The 21,044-nt window shown below is 46.5% G+C and overlaps 1 protein-coding gene across 1 annotated transcript in view; it reads right to left on the bottom strand.

The window, feature by feature from the left end:
* Nucleotides 1-279: 279 nt before the first annotated feature.
* The window catches only part of LOC142588020 (transmembrane protein 135-like), a 39,957-nt gene continuing 19,192 nt past the window's right edge, over nucleotides 280-21,044 (bottom strand). Inside the window, exons 7-13 of the mRNA XM_075699452.1 lie at nucleotides 17,686-17,724; nucleotides 16,291-16,399; nucleotides 14,118-14,231; nucleotides 10,589-10,726; nucleotides 4,192-4,293; nucleotides 1,453-1,520; nucleotides 280-437 (exon numbers count right to left, since the gene is read on the bottom strand). Of these exons, the coding sequence (XP_075555567.1) occupies nucleotides 290-437; nucleotides 1,453-1,520; nucleotides 4,192-4,293; nucleotides 10,589-10,726; nucleotides 14,118-14,231; nucleotides 16,291-16,399; nucleotides 17,686-17,724 (718 nt within the window). The 3' untranslated portion in view covers nucleotides 280-289. The remainder of the gene's footprint in view (nucleotides 438-1,452; nucleotides 1,521-4,191; nucleotides 4,294-10,588; nucleotides 10,727-14,117; nucleotides 14,232-16,290; nucleotides 16,400-17,685; nucleotides 17,725-21,044) is intronic.

Here is a 21,044-nt window from a genome sequence, read left to right as displayed (position 1 = left end):
CACACACACACACACACACACACACACACACACACACACACACACACACACACACACACACACACACACACACGCGCGCGCGCGCGCGCGCACACACACACACACACGCGCGCACACACACACACACACACACACACACACACACACACACACACACACACACACACACACACACACACACACACACACACACACACACACACACACACACACACACACACACACACACACACACACACACACACACACACAGAAAAACGAAGATAGCAATCGTTTTGTCTCGCGATTTTTATTGAGCCCAAACCCACAGTGTCTCCTTGTATCTCCTGCTGACGAACCTTGGGTCTAGCTCGGGCATCGTGACTGGCACATCCGGGACGATGCTTGTGGTTCCGTAGCCTAGCGTCGCGATGGCTGGCACGTTGATATAGCGCATCCTAAAAAAAAGTTGCATTTTATTCATGCGTGAAGCCTTTTCCAGGCTCTTACAGGCAGTGGTATAGCGGTTTCAATAAAGCTTGTTGTTGGGCGAGTCCGTTCATAAGGCTTAAGAAGAAGATAATGAGCCAAGGAGAGACACGTCCGAGAGGTGATTGGACAAGTGCAATCCGTGTCGATACCCTTTCGTGCCTTTTCTGTCTCTGGCGCAGTATCTTCTTCTTAAGTATACCGGGTGTCTCGCGCAACTACAACCAAACTTTAAAAACAGAATGATTCACCTCAGACAAACGTGACTAACGGTATAGTAGTCACCATCGGCTTGAGTTATTCAACTTTTCCTTTGAAGTGAAATTAGCTAAGTGACTAAGTTTAATTATGCAGAAGTTTAAGGTGGTAGGCTATATTCAAAATTCAGTTTTTTTTTCACAATATGGATTTTTTTGTTTTTTACATTACATTTACAAACGTGGTCATTCCTGCTCGTATGGACAAACGTACTTCCTGCTCGGACGGACAAACGTACTGCTGAGCTATGCCTCTCCGGATGCCGCGCGCAAAGCTAAATTTGGCTCCGATTGCGTAGTGCGTGGCGCGACAGTGGCGCCACCTGCGCACGCGAGACGTCCGTGCTCGAGTAATGGCTTCTTTCCTCCACACAACCAACGATAACAAAGTTAACATGCGTGGGCAGTATGGCCACAAAGATAGAATCGACAGTGCTGTAACGTGTTTTCGATACATTGGTTCCAGCAAGTGATTGATTACCCTTTGAGCCATTTTAAAGACGATTCACGTTAGGAAATAAAACTTGTCTGACAGTGCCAAGAATGATGCTATTCGCTATAATAATAATAATAATAATAATAATAATAATAATAACGAAGGTGACTGAATTGATGTCAGATATCTTCGGACCCCTAAATCACGTGAACGTTATATAGCACAGCTTGTCATTATTGGCACAGACTTAATGTCTGCATCGGCGACTCATTAGTTGTAGCACGCGTTTACCTCTTTCCTATTACTCGATCGATGAAAGCGCGGTACGAAGGCCGTACAAGGTGGGGCTGGAGCACGCCCTGAAAAAAAAAAAAAGCAAATGACTGCAAGATCACTGTACTCAATACGTCTGCAGGAAATAACATAAACTCTCGCTTATGGAAACCGGGGTGGTATTCCGTACCGATATTTTGTTTTTCTTTATTCTACACGTTCAGGAATTTTGAACTTTCAGTTTTCTGTCGAACTTCACCAGAGCGCACCAACATAGCTTGATGGGAAGCATTCATGTATATATATATATATATATATATATATATATATATATATATATATATATATATATATATATATATATATATATATATATATATATATATATATATACAGTCCGCCCGGATTTGATGAACTTTCAGTTAGCAACGTTGAGAAGGTTACACCGCGTTACAGCAGTGTTTTGGTCTAGATTAAAACACTACTATGTGAAGCAGGAAAATTTAGAAGTGCCGTAACTACGCATGCCATTTGAAGGGCGTACCTTGTCGACGTTGCAAACGTAAATTTGTTGAAATTCGGCGGCCGGGGCGTTTTGAAATACCATTTTAAAAGATGCCGCCCATTGGGTTACGCTGGTGCATTGCGTTGAAGTTCGACAGCACGCCGCAGGGGCAATGTCGAAAATCCCTGGGTATGTTTACCCTGAAGACCGCTGGGGGAATTACATGAAGGGGGGGGGGGGTGTTGAAGTAAATACAGAAATATGTAACATATCAATACAGCAATGACATAACACTGTAAAACAGAATATGAGATACTCAAATCAATATTATGCATACAAAAATACACAGAGGAAGTGTCGCGACGTAAATACATGAAAAAAATGCAAATGACCATGTATGAATTCAGTGAAAAGCATTAAACGGCACACATACTTCTTCAGGTGTGGTTAGTTTAATTATAATTGACAAATAATTCTCAATCTGTGCATAAATGTATCATGGCCATTAATAGAGGTGACAGTTTTGCGAAAAAAATTCCACTCTTTAATGGCTAGGTTAAAAAAGCGCATTATATCCGCGCCCGCGAGCTGCGCCTGAACGTTGTGGCTGTGAACAATGCTTGGAGATATAATGTGCGCTGGTTGAATTAAGGATGTTATATACAAATCTCATTATAACGAATCTGTATAATAAATTATGGATATAACAAAGTAAATGGAATTCCCCCTGAAATTCTCATAGAGGTTAATATTGCAGTACATGCAATAATGAATATAACAGTGCAATTAATATGGCGAAGTAACTTTGGCTCCGCCTTCAAGTTCGTTATAGCGAGGATTTGCTGTAGTTGGTTGCATTATGGTAGATATTGTGAATAAATGTTAGGCTGGGAAATTTTTTTTCTAATTTCCAGTGACGGCAGATCAATACCGTTCTTAATGGTTGGAATTCTCATGGAATCTCCATTCTTCTTGCGCTTAGTCATTGGATCCGACGCCACTGCGTTGTTACCGCTCATTGGACATGACAGATGAGAAGAAAAGGGAGGATGCAAAAAAATTTATCGATTGTTACAAGAGATAGATAGATAGATAGATAGATAGATAGATAGATAGATAGATAGATAGATAGATAGATAGATAGATAGATAGATAGATAGATAGATAGATAGATAGATAGAAAGCTTTCGCTCTTAAAGACTCTGGTGCCGGTTTGGCGCTGTCGAAGCGCAGCTGAGTCCATTCAAGTCTCGATCGTGAGCCCATCTGTCAGGATCTAAGAGCTGTCATTTGCTGGTAGCCCACATCAAATGCACCAATAGAATGTGCGGGGAATGCCGCAGCATCCCTGTCTTAAGACGTACCGCATCATAGCAAAGTGCTGCGCGCTGCAATGCGCACTGATCCGCAGCCCCAATGCAGTATAAATGTCTAGCGCGCCTCTGGGTAAGGAGTAGATTGACGACAATGGCCGGAGATGGCGGTCAGCTGTTACGTTTGCGTTTCGCTCATTATTTGTTTAGTTGTGAAAGTTTTAGCGAATAGTTGTGTTGATGCAGCTTTGATGTCCGTCTGGCGGGAATGGGAGGGCGGGTAGCAGCAATGGACCGAGTCCTGCCTCGAAATGTAAGTGCGCCGTGTGCTCGTTCATTCGTGACCCAATCCTCCGGAATGACTAAGGCGTTTATGTCTCGCTTCTCTGCGCATGCACCTGTTAATCACCCAGTTTTCCATAGACAAACATGCACCTCAATCCGCTTTGCTCTAGTTTGTACCAACCTCAATCCACCTTGCTCTAATTTGTACCAACATCAATCCACTTTAATTCACCTTAATCCGCCTTGCTCTAATTTGTAGCAACATCAATCCACTTTAATTCACCTTAATCCACCTTGCGCTACTTTGTACCAACATCAATCCACTTTAATTCACCTTAATCCGCCTTGCCCTAATTTGTACCAACCTCGATCTCCACTTTAATTCACCTTAATCCACCTTGCTCTAATTTGTACCAATCTCGATCCACTTTATTCCACCTTAATCTACATTGCCCTAATTTGTACCAACCTCGATCTCCACTTTAACTCACCTTAATCCACCTTGCTCTAATTTGTACCAACCTTAATCCGCCTTAATCCACGCAGATGATGATATTCAGTAGCACTGGTTTAGGACAACGCCGGCTTTTCTGCCTCATGGGGACACATAATGCTTTCGCAGTAAAGAAGCGACACTCCTGGACGCGTACGCACCACCGTTAGGAGAACACCGCAGCAGATGGCGAAGAGGGCGGACTGGGTGCCTTCGGAACCGGACGGCAGGACGCCAGCCTCCTCGCCGCGACTGTAGCAGAGCTGCACCAATCACGAAGAACAGGACGACAACGTTTCACGATGACTCCGCAGTGGTCAGACGGGGTGGAGCGAAGGTCAAGCGACGTGAATGCAATGAAGCCGATCAATGCACGCCGCACAGGTTACAACGGGTGCTTCAATGGGAACATCAAAGGGGGCCAATCAGGAGGAATAATAAGAGGAGGCTTTAAGAGCAAGCTTTAGCTCAGGGGCACCTACCTAAGTAAAGGGGAATGGAGAAATACATGCATGCATGCATGCATACATACATACATACATACATACATACATGCATGCATACATACATACATGCATGCATGCATGCATACATACATACATACATACATACATACATACATACATACATACATACATACATACTATACACACTATACATACGGATACACAATCTTTTAAGCTCTCCCATCTTCTCTCTATGTCTACCAGGGAAACAGCTTCCCACATTTCACACACATACACTTCTTTTTCCCACTTTGACACTCCTAATGCTAGCGCATTAACAAAGCATCCCTTTATTTGCGACTTGCACGTACGCCCCCCCTATCGGCAACAAACTCGCCCTGCAACTCGGTGCTACTAACCGTCTCTCGAGACGAAAGCCTTCCTGCGGCTTGAGTGACGCCCAAATCTTCGGTCTAGCGACTTCGTACTCGTATACGACTCGGGTGTCAGCTATATGCGAATCTGCGGCTGATAAATAATGTATTTGCACGACTGTGTTCTTGAAGTGCCAGTTGCTAGTGCTCACCAAACACAGCCATTTACGTTTCTATTTGTTCAACCCGCTTTGCTTATGTTGTGGGTCCCATTGCATGCACGTTACGGTCCGAATACAGAAAAAAAGTACTTCGAAATTCGTGACTTTACACTGACGCCATTGGCACTGAGGTGTCGGCGAAAGAAAAAGGGTTAAAAGACTTCGATTTAGTTCTTTTTTTTTCTATTGATCAACCTGTTAGCTCGAAATTAACCAAAATAATGCTTACAAAACACACCAGTGTACACTTCGTGTACACTGGTCTGTTTTTAAACCAGTGTTTATAAGGGAAGTTCATATATACAAAGTTACATTAACAAAAACGGGTTACAGTTCATGCGTTTAGAAATAGCGTATTTCAGCAAAAGACGATATGTGCATTTTGAGCACAATGCCCCCAGAACGATAACACTTACAAAATATTGAGAATTACACGTTACCTTTTCACAGAAACGCCCGAGTCCACATGGGCTCACTAACAAATTTCCACCTAGACCAACAGAAACACACCGCTACGCACAAAGAAAGTGTCACATTGTATACGATGATGTTCAGAGTATGCAAGCACATGATTGTTACGTACAATTATTATGCGATCGCTTAACAGAAGAGCTTTGCGTAATTAGGTAGTGATGCCATGTGATGTGTGTATACATGAAACTTCCGGTGCATACGAGAGCACTCACACACTGAAATCACGGACACGTGCATACTATGGCACTACATTCAATTAATACTTTTGATGGCCTGCCTACAGGAACCTGGCTGGTCCAAAATTGAGCCATGCGCGTTTATCAGCCACCGACAGGAAACCGCATCACCACTGTCGAAGGAACTCCTCTTCCCCAAGAAAGAACAACTTCTCCCACAGAAACGAGAGTAGGGCATCTCCAGAAGTGGAAACAGAGCGTGGCGACGATGTCCCGCGGCAACTGTCTTGCACCGGTTGCGTCATAAACAAAAGGCCCCCGAAGCAATGAAAAGTCGCGCGAAATCACCGACCAGATGTAATAGAGCGGTTAACTCCAAGGCCACTAATGGGCGACTTTAATGCCAAGGTAGGCAAGAAGCAGGCTGGAGACAAGGCAGTGGGGGAATATGGCATAGGCACTAGGAATAGCAGGGGAAAGTTATTAGTAGAGTTTGCGCAACAGAATAATATGAGGACAATGAATACCTTCTTCCGCAAGCGGGACAGCCGAAAGTGGACCTGGGGGAGCCCGAACGGCGAGACTAGAAATGAAATAGACTTCATACTCTGCGCTAACCTTGGCATCATACAAGATGTGGACGTGCTCGGCAAGGTGTGCTGCAGTGACCACAGGATGGTAAGAACTCGAATTAGCCTAGACCTGAGGAGGGAACGGAAGAAACTGGTACATAAGAAGCCGATTAATGAGTTAGCGGTAAGAGGGAAAATAGAGGAATTCCAGATCAAGCTACAGAACAGGTATTCGGCTTTAACTCCGGAAGAGGACCTTAGTGTTGAAGCAATGAACGACAATCTTGTGGGCATCATTAAGGAGTGTGCAATGGAAGTCGGTGGTAACTCCGTTAGGCAGGATACCAGCAAACTATCGCAGGAGACGAAAGATCTGATCAAGAAACGCCAATGTATGAAAGCATCTAACCCTACAGCTAGAATAGAACTGGCAGAACTTTCGAAGTTAATCAACAAGCGTAAGACAGCTGACATAAGGAAGTATAATATGGATATAATTGAACATGCTCTCAGGAACGGAGGAAGCCTAAAAACAGTGAAGAAGAAACTAGGAATTGGCAAGAATCAGATGTATGCGTTAAGAGACAAAGCCGGCAATATCATTACTAATATGGATGAGATAGTTCAAGTGGCTGAGGATTTCTATAGAGATTTATACAGTACCAGTGGCACCCTCGACGATAATGGAAGAGAAATTAGTCCAGAGGAATTCGAAATCCCAAAGGTAACGCCGGAAGAAGTAAAGAAAGCCTTAGGAGATATGCAAAGGGGGAAGGCAGCTGGGGAGGATCAGGTAACAGCAGATTTGTTGAAGGATGGTGGGCAGATTGTTCTACAGAAACTGGCCACCCTGTATGCGCAACGCCTCATGACCTCGAGCGTACCGGAATCTTGGAAGAGCGCTAACATTATCCTAATCCATAAGAAAGGGGACGCCAAAGACTTGAAAAATTACAGACCGCTCAGCTTACTGTCCGTTGCCTACAAAGTATTTACTAAGGTAATCGCAAATAGAATCAGGAACACCTTAGACTTCTGTCAACCAAAGGACCAGGCAGGATTCCGTAAAGGCTACTCAACAATAGACCATATTCACACTATCAATCAAGTGATAGAGAAATGTGCAGAATATAACCAACCCTTATATATAGCTTTCATTGATTACGAGAAAGCGTTTGATTCAGTCGAAACCTCAGCAGTCATGGAGGCATTACGGAATCAGGGTGTAGACGAGCCATATGTAAAAATACTGGAAGATATCTATAGCGGCTCCACAGCCACCGTAGTCCTCCACAAAGAAAGCAACAAAATCCCAATAAAGAAAGGCGTCAGACAGGGAGATACGATCTCTCCAATGCTATTCACAGCATGTTTACAGGAGGTATTCAGAGACCTGGAGTGGGAAGAATTGGGGATAAAAGTTGATGGAGAATACCTTAGCAACTTGCGATTCGCTGATGATATTGCCTTGCTTAGTAACTCAGGAGACCAATTGCAATGCATGCTCACTGACCTGGAGAGGCAAAGAAGGGTGGGTCTGAAAATTAATCTGCAGAAAACTAAAGTAATGTTTAACAGTCTCGGAAGAGAACAGCAGTTTACGATAGGTAGCGAAGCACTGGAAGGGGTAAGGGAATACATCTACTTAGGGCAGGTAGTGACCACGGATCCGGATCATGAGACTGAAATAACCAGAAGAATAAGAATGGGCTGGGGTGCGTTTGGCAGGCATTCTCAAATCATGAACAGCAGGTTGCCACTATCCCTCAAAAGGAAAGTGTATAACAGCTGTGTGTTACCAGTACTCACATATGGGGCAGAAACCTGGAGGCTTACGAAAAGGGTTCTGCTGAAATTGAGGACGACGCAACGAGCTATGGAAAGAAGAATGATGGGTGTAACGTTAAGGGATAAGAAAAGAGCAGATTGGGTGAGGGAACAAACGCGGGTAAATGACATCTTAGTTGAAATCAAGAAAAAGAAATGGGCATGGGCCGGACATGTAATGACGAGGGAAGATAACCGATGGTCATTAAGGGTTACGGACTGGATCCCAAGGGAAGGGAAGCGTAGCAGGGGGCGGCAGAAAGTTAGGTGGGCGGATGAGATTAAGAAGTTTGCAGGCATGGCATGGCCACAATTAGTACATGACCGGGGTTGTTGGAGAAGTATGGGAGAGGCCTTTGCCCTGCAGTGGGCGTAACCAGGCTGATGATGATGATGATGAACTCCAAGGCCACGGAAAACAGCATGCACGGCCCTCCAAGAATACCCTAGCAACGACGCACTGCAGTATCAAATGCTGGTTGGATTCTTGAAGGGGGCAATTGGGACACAGCGAAGATGGGACTTGTTGAGAGCACCTGCTGCTAGACGTGAAAATTTTAAGTTATTTACTAGACGTGAAAATGAATCACTTTCTCATTTCTTCTTTGACGCCGAAACCACAGCACTGTGGGTGTGACGTCATGACTTCACACACAGTGACGCCATGACGTTTTAGATTTCAAAGTATTTTCCTCGTATTTTGGCCGTCGCGGCGTCGTAAATCTTCTCGAAACTTGCCAGGTCTCTGGCTCCATTAGAATAATGTGCAGCCTATCTCTGCCGAAAAATAAAGAAAGGAAAGAAGGGAATAAAAAAAAAGTACGACCGTACAGACGTCGTCAAAATCTATGACGTCACGGAGAGCTGATGCGGGAACTTGAAGGCCGCGTCTCCACCGGTCTCTTGTTATTGCGTCTTCTGTGACTTACCAATCGCGTCCTCTCCCAGCGGGAGTGGATGTGTCGGTATTGTGGGAGCGTATTTCACTAACTTAGCTTAACTATTTCTTTCCCTTCAGGGACAATTTAAAGGCGAAGGTTAAACTTCCGGTTTTTCTGTTACTACGTGCCCACATCACCACGCCTGTATGACGTCAGTGGGGTGCCTCACGGGTGTAATGTTCCCAAAGGTTGCCAAAAGGAGCTTTCGATTACTTTCAGATGTACAGTAATACTTCGACAACGACTATTCGGTTGGTAATGTTTTGATCATTCGAGGTGCAAATCGATGCCGCCAGGAGGAACGGCGGGGAACTTCAATGTGTGCCGGCACTCGTTTTCTTGTTCCTTCATTGCGCATGTGTGGTCAACTCCTTATATTGACGACTCTCGTGGAAATAAAATTTACTTGAAACTTTGCGCTTGTCCATGTCGCTACCCTCTCGTCCTTATCTGTCATCGGCTCAACATCTTTTCTTAAGCATTACGAACCAGCTCAGCCAGCAAGTTTTACAGAGCTCGTTCTCTCCTTTTTTTTGAAGTCGCTGGTTTAGCTGTCACACGTGTCACATCATTGCATAACTGTCACAGCATTACACGGGTGACATTCGAACGGTTGTCACTTCCACACCTTTTTGAGCTCAAACATTAGCGTACCTAATAGAATGGCTGACAATTACAATTGTAACAGGTGTGGTACAAAAAAAAAAGAAATCCGACAGAACCCATATCTCACAATGAATGTCGAAGTTAAATCCGGTTAGCATTGAAGCGATGCACCGACTCCTCTAGAGCTAACGCCGAAACGTGTACGCAGCCGGACTCGATCCTCTCTCGCGCTTCCCCATGCGTACGCTGCGCCATCTAGTGACGCCGCCGCGAAGTCCACCCGTGGTGCGGGTTCGACTCTACCGAGCATCGGAGGAAATGAGAGGACCTTTATGTTTTTATCATTTAGGATTAGCACATACGCAGCAGCACATATACCCAGTTACTCAAGTTGGCATCAAATATATGCGCTGGACTGCAGCACATAACCAGTGCCACATACCCACGGACTACCCAGACAGACAGACAGACAGACGGACGGACAGACAGACAGACAGACAGACAGACAGACAGACGGACAGACAGACAGACAGACGGACAGACGGACGGACGGACAGACGGACAGACAGACAGACGGACAGACAGACAGACAGACAGACGGACGGACGGACAGACGGACGGACGGACGGACGGACGGACGGACGGACGGACGGACGGACGGACGGACAGACAGACAGACAGACAGACAGACAGAGACAGACAGACAGAGACGGACGGACGGACGGACGGACGGACGGACAGACGGACGGACGGACGGACGGACAGACAGACGGACGGACCCTAGAAAGTTGATGAAGTACCCTAAGAATGCTAATCGCATTAAAAACTCCCCAAAGGGCGTGAGGATCACTCCAGGCTCCCCCTACCCCTCCGATTCCCTTTATTTCGGTAGGCTTTAGCTCCCGTCGCATGCAAACGCACCTCGAGGAACTTGAAGGAGAAGAACAGGGTGATCCTGGGGCTCGGCCACAGTGCCAGGCAGAGTCCGGCGAGCAGCGCCGCGGCGGGGTCGTGCCACGAACGACGCGATCCTCGTAGCCTCAGGACGCATCGAGTCAGCTGCGTCAACCGGGCGGCACATGCTGAACGCGACACTTAACGGGGCACGGTGTAAGTGAACGCGTGAACGCGGTCTAATCGCGACAAATTTTACGCAGGAAGATGGAGACTTGACGTGGTCATCAGCGGCCGAACAAGAGATGCCCGAGCCTGGACCCAACGTTTCGATAGGGGTGTACTTGTCTTCGTCAGGTGCTGCCTTGACGAAGAGAATTCGCCCTCCCTAAAAGCTGTAGCCCTGTCAAGCAGGCAAGTTAAGTGCACTTACGGAGAGTGTCGCTCGGTTTGCACTTTGCCTAATCTAAACGTCACAAGTTGAGGGAGATAAAACATTATTGTGTCCCTGATGGGGTGCAGGGGAGGCGGGGGTTGAAAGTCACTTAAAAGAGCGCACTCCGGTCGGAGTGCGTTCACGGAACGCACTTTGTTGGCCGTGTGCGTAGCCTCGCCGCCAGCGGTTTAAATGCTACAAAATATAATGCTTAAAAAAAGGACACATGAGTTCAGTTTAGTTGTTGAGCAGCCTTTAACAAAATAACCAGAAAAGAACGCGCTCATATTCTGTTTTAGCAGGATGAAATGCCGTCTCATCGCACGCCACCACGTTGTTCTGGATTGGCTAGGCATTCGTCTTGGCCGGTATTGACTTGCAACAACTCTTTTAATAAAAAAATATGTTCGTTTTTTTTTGTTGAGAAAATATAGATAATGTTTGTTTGTACTTATAATACAACGTAAAACATTGACTTTTTAGAAGTCTTTTTTTCTTTTTAACCAACATCTTCAATAAACACGCTCTTAGTCTGTCGCCAATTTTTTATTTTACTGCGAGTGCGCTCTGTTTTCCCGTTAAGCACCGCGTAACCTAAAGTGTCACTCAAGGTCCTGAAATGCATTCCTCATGATAGCACTTGACTTGCCCGCTTGACAGAGGTATTAGTTCCAGGGTCAGGATTTTCTTGTTCGGTCGCTGTTCACCGTAAAAACTGTTTAGACTAATACGATATTCTTTCGCAACTACATGCACAGTTCCATCGCAGAAAAAAAAAAAAGAAATAGAAGCTTCACAGAAACTTCATTATTACTGAGTAAAACGAAAGTCCAAGGTATCCGTTTTCGAATTTTGTGCCGAAAGAGCTGCGCTGGTGATGTCAGTGCGACGTCACTAATTTCAGGGTATCTTTGTGCACTCAGAATATGCAGTTACAACGCGCGAGAAGTCGCAACTCTCGCCGAAATCAGCATTTTCCTTAATTTCGAAACTAGTTCTTGTTAATCACGAGCAAACGTTGAAAAAATCGATAACGCTCAGGACAAGCTGGTGCGCGAAATTTAGCGTGGCTTCATCTACTTCTTGTTTACGATAGCGTTTTTTGCAGCTAATGTTCTGGCTTCCTGCTCAAAAGATAATGCTTCATCTAGAGCACAGACGGTGCAGGCGCTGTGTCGTCTGCTTGCCAATGTCCCGTCTTCCACGCTACTGATGTCCTGTTTCTTTGTTTGCGTTTTGCACAGAAAACAAGACATCAGCGACAGAACAGACAGCGCGGCCGCTGTGTCCCCCCCCCCCCCCCCACCCCATCTCTCTTCCCACTGAAATCTCCCTTCGCGGCTGCTCAATATAACTGTCTTTTCGCGCAGCAAAAAGGCCCCAGGAAGAAGACAGACGGCAAAGGCGCTGCGTCGTCTGTCTTCTTGCCAACGTTGTGTCTTCTGCGATGCTTTCAAAACTGCTTATTACGGCTCATAACTGGTTTCTCGACTCGTGCCAGGCCCCGGACACTGGGCTCAGTTACGCGTCCCCACCAGTGATGGCGCCGCAGTGTCGAAAATTACGCTTCAGGCCGACCACAAAGAGCGCTGATTTCTTTAAAGAATGTATGCTGTTGCCGATGTCGAGCCTCAATAACTTCTGTCGCACGAAATTTAATCAACTGAACCAAAGATTGGGTGCTCTGTAAGTTTTGAATATGGTGCTACGGAAAGCGGCGATCGTGAGCAGAAACAAGCCGAGCCGCATAGTCGCGAGCCACTTCTGGCTAGGTTCTCGCCGTGTGCTGTTTCACGCCCCCCTCCCCCCCCCCCACTTTTTTTTTTCGCATTTTCGTTGGCTTCAGAAGTGTGTCAGGCGCCGTTTACTCGTGCTTTCAGTGCTTTGTGAGAACGCGTTCCAAACAAAAGTGGTGGCCGCGCTGCGCAAGCTGCTGAATGCTGGTGAGAACATCCCGAGGTAAGACAAGGCGTTGCTCGTTTGAAGCTTCAGTTTCACTTGGTTCAGGTTGCAGTGTACCATTTCTATTCCTTCAGTATCTACGCCACTGCTACATTCAAAATAAGCACTACGCAGCTCTAACAGGCATTTTTTTATACGATAATGGCTCTGAGAATGTTTATTTAATGACGGGAATCACGTCCGTTTTTATTGTGTAGGAATGAGTAAAATGTGGTGCCAATACGGCAGTCACGTGGCAAGATCGCAAGTGATCGCACCGCAACACAGCTGTCGACATGTAAAACGCACTGATGTAAGATTGCAAGACCCGCAGGGGCTCGGTGAGTGATACAGTGCAGTATACAGTAATTCATTTGTGGCTGCTGCCACGTGTTGATTGTATTTCCGGCGCTTGTTGCGCGTCAGAGTTATATTTACTCCCAATGTTGCATGAAACAAAAAACAAACACTTATTTCTGTGCTTTTTATATTCAGTATACTGTGAAAGAATGTGTAAATAATCAAATCAATCGCTGATATCAAATGATAGCCTAGCCACACATTGTTCGTGTAGTTACACAAAGCACGAAAATGAACGTTTCAAAACAGTATAGTGCGACACTTCTGGCGCTTCCCCCCATGAGCTTGCATCTACTTAACGAATTTCTTTACACCTCGTTTTGCTTATGAAAAAACGTAAGATTAAAGTATTCCAGGTTACTTTTCACAAAAACTGAAGCTTGCTAAGCGTATCGGACATAGTTACGATAATGTAAATCGATGCTAAAAACCACTCTTCATTAATGAAAAATTTTGCGTACCGAAAGGTGCCATTAGGATAATGTGCTGGGCCCAAATTAATATTAAATTCGAATATGCGTATGGGCGCTTCGCCACAAGACGGGCCAGACCGCCCGGAAGCCGAATCCGCAAGGGAAGCGGACCCGCCCCCGTCACCGCGGCTTTCGTGATCACCATTGCTGCGCATGCGCGCACTGTTCTCACCCAGAACCAGTGGCCGGATCAGCGCTGGCAGTAGTGTTTCGCGTCTCTTATGGCTCCATGGAACTGTCCATCCCTTACAATTTTTTTTAGAAAGTCTATACACAGCCTATAGACTTTCTATAAAAACATTTGTAAGGGATCCCTCAGTTAAGTTTTCTAAATTTACGTTCTTACGCTGTAGATGGCTCCGAGCGATCCCAGGCAAAGTCCAGGTCGAGGGTCGACCCGGCGACCCCAGGTCAGGACGAAAGAGGCCGCAGTGCCGACGCTTGTGAATACGACGAACCTCTGGGAAGGTTTGCAAGGGCGACAGAGCGTGAGATTTATCGCAAAACTTGCGGTCGGTTGCGATACACACGCGAGTAGACACTTTCTTGGACAATGCAAAATTGTGAAATGAAAAAAGAACGAAAGAAAACGAAGACAAGAATAAAATTTCAAAAAAGATATATGTGGTTTAGAGTGAGGGAGCATGCAGCAACTGTTGTAACTGCAGATGTATAGTGAGCCTACCCAGAGGAAACGAAAATCATGCGTTTAGAGCAGTCTGATACATGTGCCCGGTTTATTAGAGTGTCAGCGATGGCGCTATAGATTTCAAAGTGAATAAAAATGTGAGAGGTACGTGCAGGGGTCGATACCCCGCCCCTCCGCCAAATAGAATAAGTAAGAGTGTACGAATATTCGAAATTTCGGATACCTATCGAACAGCGTTTTCTATTTTATTCGGATTCGAACCGGAAGTCCACTATTCATTGTTTTCGAATATTCGTTGAACTCGAATGCCTATGAGGGACAACAGCTCTTGTAGTCTACCTGAGGAAGGAAACACGCAAATTGCGACTCGTCTGAACGATTCTGGTTCAGGTGAACCGCGGTCGTTGCACAGGCGATGCAGTTCCTGAACAAACACGCGATGGTCACTTGTGCACGATAGTTAACGGAAGTTGAGTAGACATGTCTTGCTTTTGTGCGGTCCACGAATTCGCCGTCTCTATTTAGACAAAGCGATTTATCATTTGACTAATTTCACCACGTTTGGGTTCCTTCAAAATGATGAGGCTGTGCTGTATGTAGTATTGCCCTCGGCTCTGTCAACGACAACTACCCTCTAATACGTATATCTGGTGGCGCGCTGGTTCTTTTTTCTTCCTTACTGTTATCACCGTGCACTTGGGAATATTCGATATTCTATCCGATATAGTCATATAGTTCGATGAAAGTCATCCACGTCCTATTTCGCATTGTTTTAAATTCACTGAGAAAAAAAAAGTACCTTTCATCTCGTGCAGGGAAAGCGTGTGGCGAAAATCGCGTACAGTAAAACATGAACGACCTACCTTTGTAGCGTTCGCAGCTGTTTAGAGTACGTTTCCGGCATTTCGTGAACGGTGCGGAAAAGCTACAACTCTCTAACGACTTACAAAAAAAAAAAAAGAAATGTCGCGCAGAAACCCTCAGAGATGATTGTCAAGCTCAGCGATAGCTTGCGACAGTGCTTGAGCTTTTGTGCCGTCTTTTTTTTCAGCTTGTGGGACCATAAGTGGTCCCACGAACTGTGCCGAATGGCGGGAGCTTCAGCGGCGGCGCAGGCAGCTGGAGAAATTCTGCTGAAGCTGAGCGGTGCTGGCGCGAGCACAGCTGCAGCGTGACGTCATGACGTCACGAGTGGAGGATGCGAGCAGGGATGCAGGAAAATTCAGAGTGGCGCGTGCTCCGCTCCAACTGACGTCACCCCCGCTCCGCTCTGCTCCGCCCCAATCCTCCTCGTTACGCGCCGTGATAAGCGAGTCCTCTCTCAGCTCCACCGCGCAGCTGCGCTTTCCTCCTCGCATCTTCAAGAGGCGTACAGTAGCGCGATTAAAAGACGGGACAAAAGAAGACACACGGGGACACACACAGCGCTAACACACCGCCGACGCCTTTTTTTCGCTAGAAGTTATACGTAACGCATAGCTCGTCATTGCAATAACAGTCTTGTGCGCCGTGGTTGGATTCGTCGTCGCAAGGTGGCGCCACCAACGGCGTTGCTAACATCTGCGCAACGCGCTGCGTGTCTCACTGTGCGTCTTCTTCTGTCCCGTCTTTTAATCGCGCTCCCCTACACTACACCGTGCGTACACCCCTTGAAGACGCGTTACCAAGTCCACATTGCAACCGTCGTGTTCCTCCTCGCGGAGCGTTCGCCCTCTCCACTCCATGTCACTCTCTCCCACCTTTCCTCCTCCCCCACTTCTATTCGGTCAGATAAGACGACCGCAAAACTCCGCGGTGGAAACAAAGAAAGCTATCCATGAAAAAAAAAAGAAAGATCACGCTGGCTGTACGTGTATTCTCATGCGCGTACCGTGAGTGACGCTGCGACGCAGGACAGGGCCGTCCGGATCTTGCCGTCGACGATGCCTTGCGCCAAATCTCCGTGCTTGCAGGGGATCAGCTGGAAGCCCAAGAACATTCTGCCAGCATGGCGTACGCAAGACACAGAAAACACAGACGCCTTGTGAGGTGAAGCTTCTCTAATGTGATAGGATAATAGAACAGCCGATTAAGAAGAAGAAGCCTTAACTGAGGAACAACTCGATCTAACTAGCACATTACTGTACACGTGAAGCACAAACAATACTCGCTATAGGCAACTGAAACAACACGAACACTATTAATAGCATCAAACAAGAAATTATAATTTCAGTGGTCCAGGCGTATTATAATTACGGGCCTTCAAGTTTATGAATAGTACTATACCTACACACTGCGTGGAAGGCTAGAAAATGGCTGAAGACGAGCAGTTAGGTTATTGTGCGTGCTAATTAAGTTACTAAATGCGCCCAAAAGGAATACATGCAGTAGTAGCTAAGCACGCAAGACACCACCAAGGCGAGTTTTACTGAAAGCGGAAAGTTGCTCGCGCCAGGAAACGAAGTAGCTTTCCGCGAGTCTTTGCTAGATGACGTAACGGAAAGCGATGTCTTGTTGAAGCTAATTCGTATAGTTATACATCGATACAAAATACGGGATGTTGGATTACAGGTGTCACTGCTTTGGAAAATAGGCAAGAACTCAACCTGACAAACTCTTAGTTGAATACTTTTACTCTTGAAGAAACAGATAAACAAAAGTATAACACAAAAGATATATTGCGAAGTCCGTAGCCGGTATGTGTCTCAACTCGACTTTAATAATGCATTGGTGCAACTTGCAATTAAGAGATGGCGGTAGAGAAACGATACGAGGCAAACAATACGGGCATAATGCTTTCGAGCGCTATTCGCACTAATGCAGCTTCGCCGTGAAAGCTCCTCCTCAGCGATGGCTTCGTCACACAAACTTCGAAAGTCTGAGAGGGCCCTGCGAAAGTAAATGCCGCTGAGGTGGCAGCTGGCCCGGCATACAAATTTGCGCGTTAAACGCCAACGCGGTCGGCCCTCGAACTCTCGACCTCGTGCTCAGCAGGAGAACGCCACAGCCACTGAGTCACTGCGGTTTGTTAGTGATTATGCTGCCGCCGACGCCTTTTTCGCTAGACGCTATACGTAACGCATAGCTCGTCATTGCAATGACAGTTTCGTGCGCAGTGGTTCGACTCGTCGTCACAAGATGGCGCCACCAACGGCGTTGCTCACATCTGCGTCTCCGGTATTCCGAAAAACACGCGAGCTGACGGGCAGAAAATCTGCATTACTTCCTGCGCATACGAACTCTCTGATCAGTATGAGCGTGCACTACGGTTGAAGAACTCACAGACCGTAATGCCTTGAGACTCAGGTCCTTTGACTTGGTGCCCCTGCGAGAGACAAGAGAAATCGGTTCATAATTCGTGTTCAATGATGCAATATAAAACGCATGCGCTCGCGTACAAGACGTCGTAGCAATTCAGAGCATGATTCTGCCGAACAAGAAAGATTTTCCTCTGGACTAAATGTTCGGCTGGAGAGCAGCTTGGCGGATATTCGGAAGCTGGTGTTCGAGTCCACACATCACGAGTAGTCCTTGATTAAAAACAAATCGGCTGTTTCGTATCGCTCCCCCGCTGCTAAAGGATGTACGAGAGGTCATACGAAGGAGCTTACATTCTGACTTTAAAAGATATTTACAACTTATTACTACATCCACAACGCGAATAGCAGCTACAGAAATAAGCAGCTATTCGAGCCCAACCATAACACAATTTGTAAATATAGAAAGTGTCCTTATGCATGCTATTGCATACTAAGTAGACATAGACACTCGGATTTTCATAATCATGTTAAAACGAGTGGCTTAATACTTCAGTTAGTCCAATAAACACATGTAGTGCTGAAAAGAAACCACGCAGGAAAAAAAACTGTTAGAGATTTTTTGTGAGGCGTACCGGTGTATGTATATATATATATATATATATATATATATATATATATATATATATAAGAAACTTGAATTTGCTTCTTCAGTGTACCAGTGACCATAAGTTTATGGCTCACGTTCACGGACCAACGCCATCACCGATGGCTCGGCAAGCCTCTTTATTCACTTCGCGAAGATTACATAATTATCTTTCTTTCACGCACATCTGCGGTTAAACAAACGCGTTTAATTCATCTGCTCTTCCGCGTGCTATCCGGTTGTGGAACGACATATTAAATATTCTGGTAGGTAAAGAAAAATTCCGTCACCTCATAAGCACACATTTCTTACTTTCGTTAACTTCTAGCTTGCTTTGCCTCTTGTGTGCATTTAATTTTAGAGCACAGCTCTTAGGCACCCTTTCCTGCGTTTAGCGTCCCTCGGCGTCGTCCGTCGGCGTGACCGAGCGAACGAGCACAGCGGCGAGTGAAAGAGCGAACGCGGCGCGCAGCGGGAGATGAAAGACTGCGAGAGCGAAGCGAGCGCGAGGAGGAAAGCGGAGGAGAGCGCAGCGGAAGCACGAGGAGGGAGGCGGAGGGGGAGAGTAAGGAGGAAGTGTGAGGAGGAAAGCGGAGTGCCGCACGAGGCGTGCTCCACGGCGGCGACCGGGCGCTCGGCGAGCGCGTACACCGATACCACATATGGAAACAAAGCGCTGGCGTGGGCTTGGGACCCACTGCGCATGCGCTACTTCGCCCGCGACGTCGCGGCCGCTAGAGGATGCGCTCCGCGCGAGTCACGCGTTCCCGTGTTCACGCTTTCTTTTCGAACGGTTAACGACGCAGCCGGTGCAAACGCTTCGTCTGCCGCTGCTGCTAAACGAGCTTCACGAGCAGAAGAGGCTCAGCGCCGCCGCCGAGAGCACCCTGTCGTTCGGTATCAAATTATTTGCCGCAATATATAGCGAATTCAAGACACCCAAAACAGCTGAGCTGGAAACTCGCATTAGGGAGTATCATAATCGTCGGTGAAATTTTTTTTTTGGTCTTCGTTGCTCTGAGGATTTCCGACTTTGTGTACACTTGATTCTTCGTTGGATATTTATTAACAAAGGGTTCTCAGGATTTGTGAAATTCTATGCTGTCTACACCATGCAAGGTTTTGAAGTTCCCCATGGCCAATGCCCGTTCTTCGGGCCTGTAAGGTATTTTCAATAAAAATTATGTAGATATCATGAAATTACCTATTTTTGGACAGTGGGGCTGTCGATTAGCTTCGCCATGTTACTTATTGGAACCCATCAGTGAGCAGGTGACCTCGCTCAAGATGAGCCGGAGAATGGTGGCCAACGTTGCTAGTTTCACACTTTTGAATTCTGCCTGATTCTGGCATAACTCTGCATAAACAAACCCGCAGTAAGTCGCACTTAGGCCGCTACGACAATGAAGTCACAGTCGTCGCTTGAGCTAACTGAAAAAAAAAAGAACTCGATCACAGTTGGCAGCAGCAGCAGCTCAGTGAAAACCTGCGCGAATTCGATTCCACTTATGTCCACGATCTGCGCAAAAGTGGCCAACGGCGAAACGATGTTTCGTCCGCGGGACACGACAGGACACACAGTACTGCGCATTCCTTCTTCGTATGCCCTGTCCCTGCGATAGACGTAAGCCGACGAAGATTGTTTTCCCCCAAAACACCTCTACGTGAGGACTTCCCGCAGACCTCGCTTGTACGGCTAGCTATGGGTGGTTATGTGTGGTCATGTGTTAATGGTGGGTGGCTATGGGTGGCATGCTCTATTCGCTTCTAAGTTTACGGACCTCCGGCTTGGCTCGGCTTGGCTGTACAAAAGCGGACCATCGCTAGTTCCAGAATGCACCCTACGCAAACCGCTGTTTATGGCGGCGGCCGTAACCGGTATATACGCGAGCTCTCTAAAACGGCGCGGACTTGAACGGCGAGGCGTAAGGACAAGGTTTTTTTTTTTTCCTTTCAACTGAGGGACTCTGTAAATTGTTCCCGTCTCGAGGACGTCGTAAGACACCTTGCCACACGCGAGCCTCTCTCCCTCTCCCCTCCCCCTCTTGTAAGCGGCGCTCACACGCAGCGGTCGCAGTTTGCAAACGGCAAACGTCAACTCATATACGCAGCTTCGCGGACGTTACGTTTCCGCCTAGCGGCCGTGTGCACTGCATTTTCCGTAATTGCGGAGGACAGTCGAGGCGACTGCCGAGCGGACGCGCATGGCTGAGAACAATGACGAGGAAAAAAAAAAGGGGGGGGAACTGAAAATGTGGCGGATGAGCCAGCGCGCATTTAACTCGGCTCTCTGTCGCCCTAAGAAAACGTGCACCACCTTATACAGAATAGCGTACACATCTTAAGAACCACTCTACCCGTTGTAGTGCCCCGACCAGTTTTCTAAATCAAAATCAAAATAAAACATTCAGCTGTCTTAGCTTTCTAACGTTAGTGCCAAAGCTTTCCAACCGCTCTGCGCAGAGTTTACAAACAGGCAAACGCGTCTGACGGAAGTGTTTGTTTCAAAGTTGTGTGAGCCAGTCATATTTACGTTACCAGCAACAGGGACGACAAATCCGTTTATGTTTACAGACCAGTGTTTCAATAATATATGAGGGTAATCGAAGAAAGCTGTACTGTTCCGCAGCTTCGCAATAATTATCGTTTCATAGCAACGCGGAAACGTTTTCAATTATTTATCTATTTTATATAAGCAACACCAACAAAGCAACTACTTGTCGAAACAGTTTCATACAGTAA

Source organism: Dermacentor variabilis, chromosome 7 (assembly GCF_050947875.1).
Source record: "Dermacentor variabilis isolate Ectoservices chromosome 7, ASM5094787v1, whole genome shotgun sequence".
In the NCBI taxonomy this organism is placed as follows: Eukaryota; Metazoa; Arthropoda; class Arachnida; order Ixodida; family Ixodidae; genus Dermacentor; species Dermacentor variabilis.
Note: the sequence above shows the minus strand (reverse complement) of the source record. Positions and strands in the feature narration are given on the sequence as shown.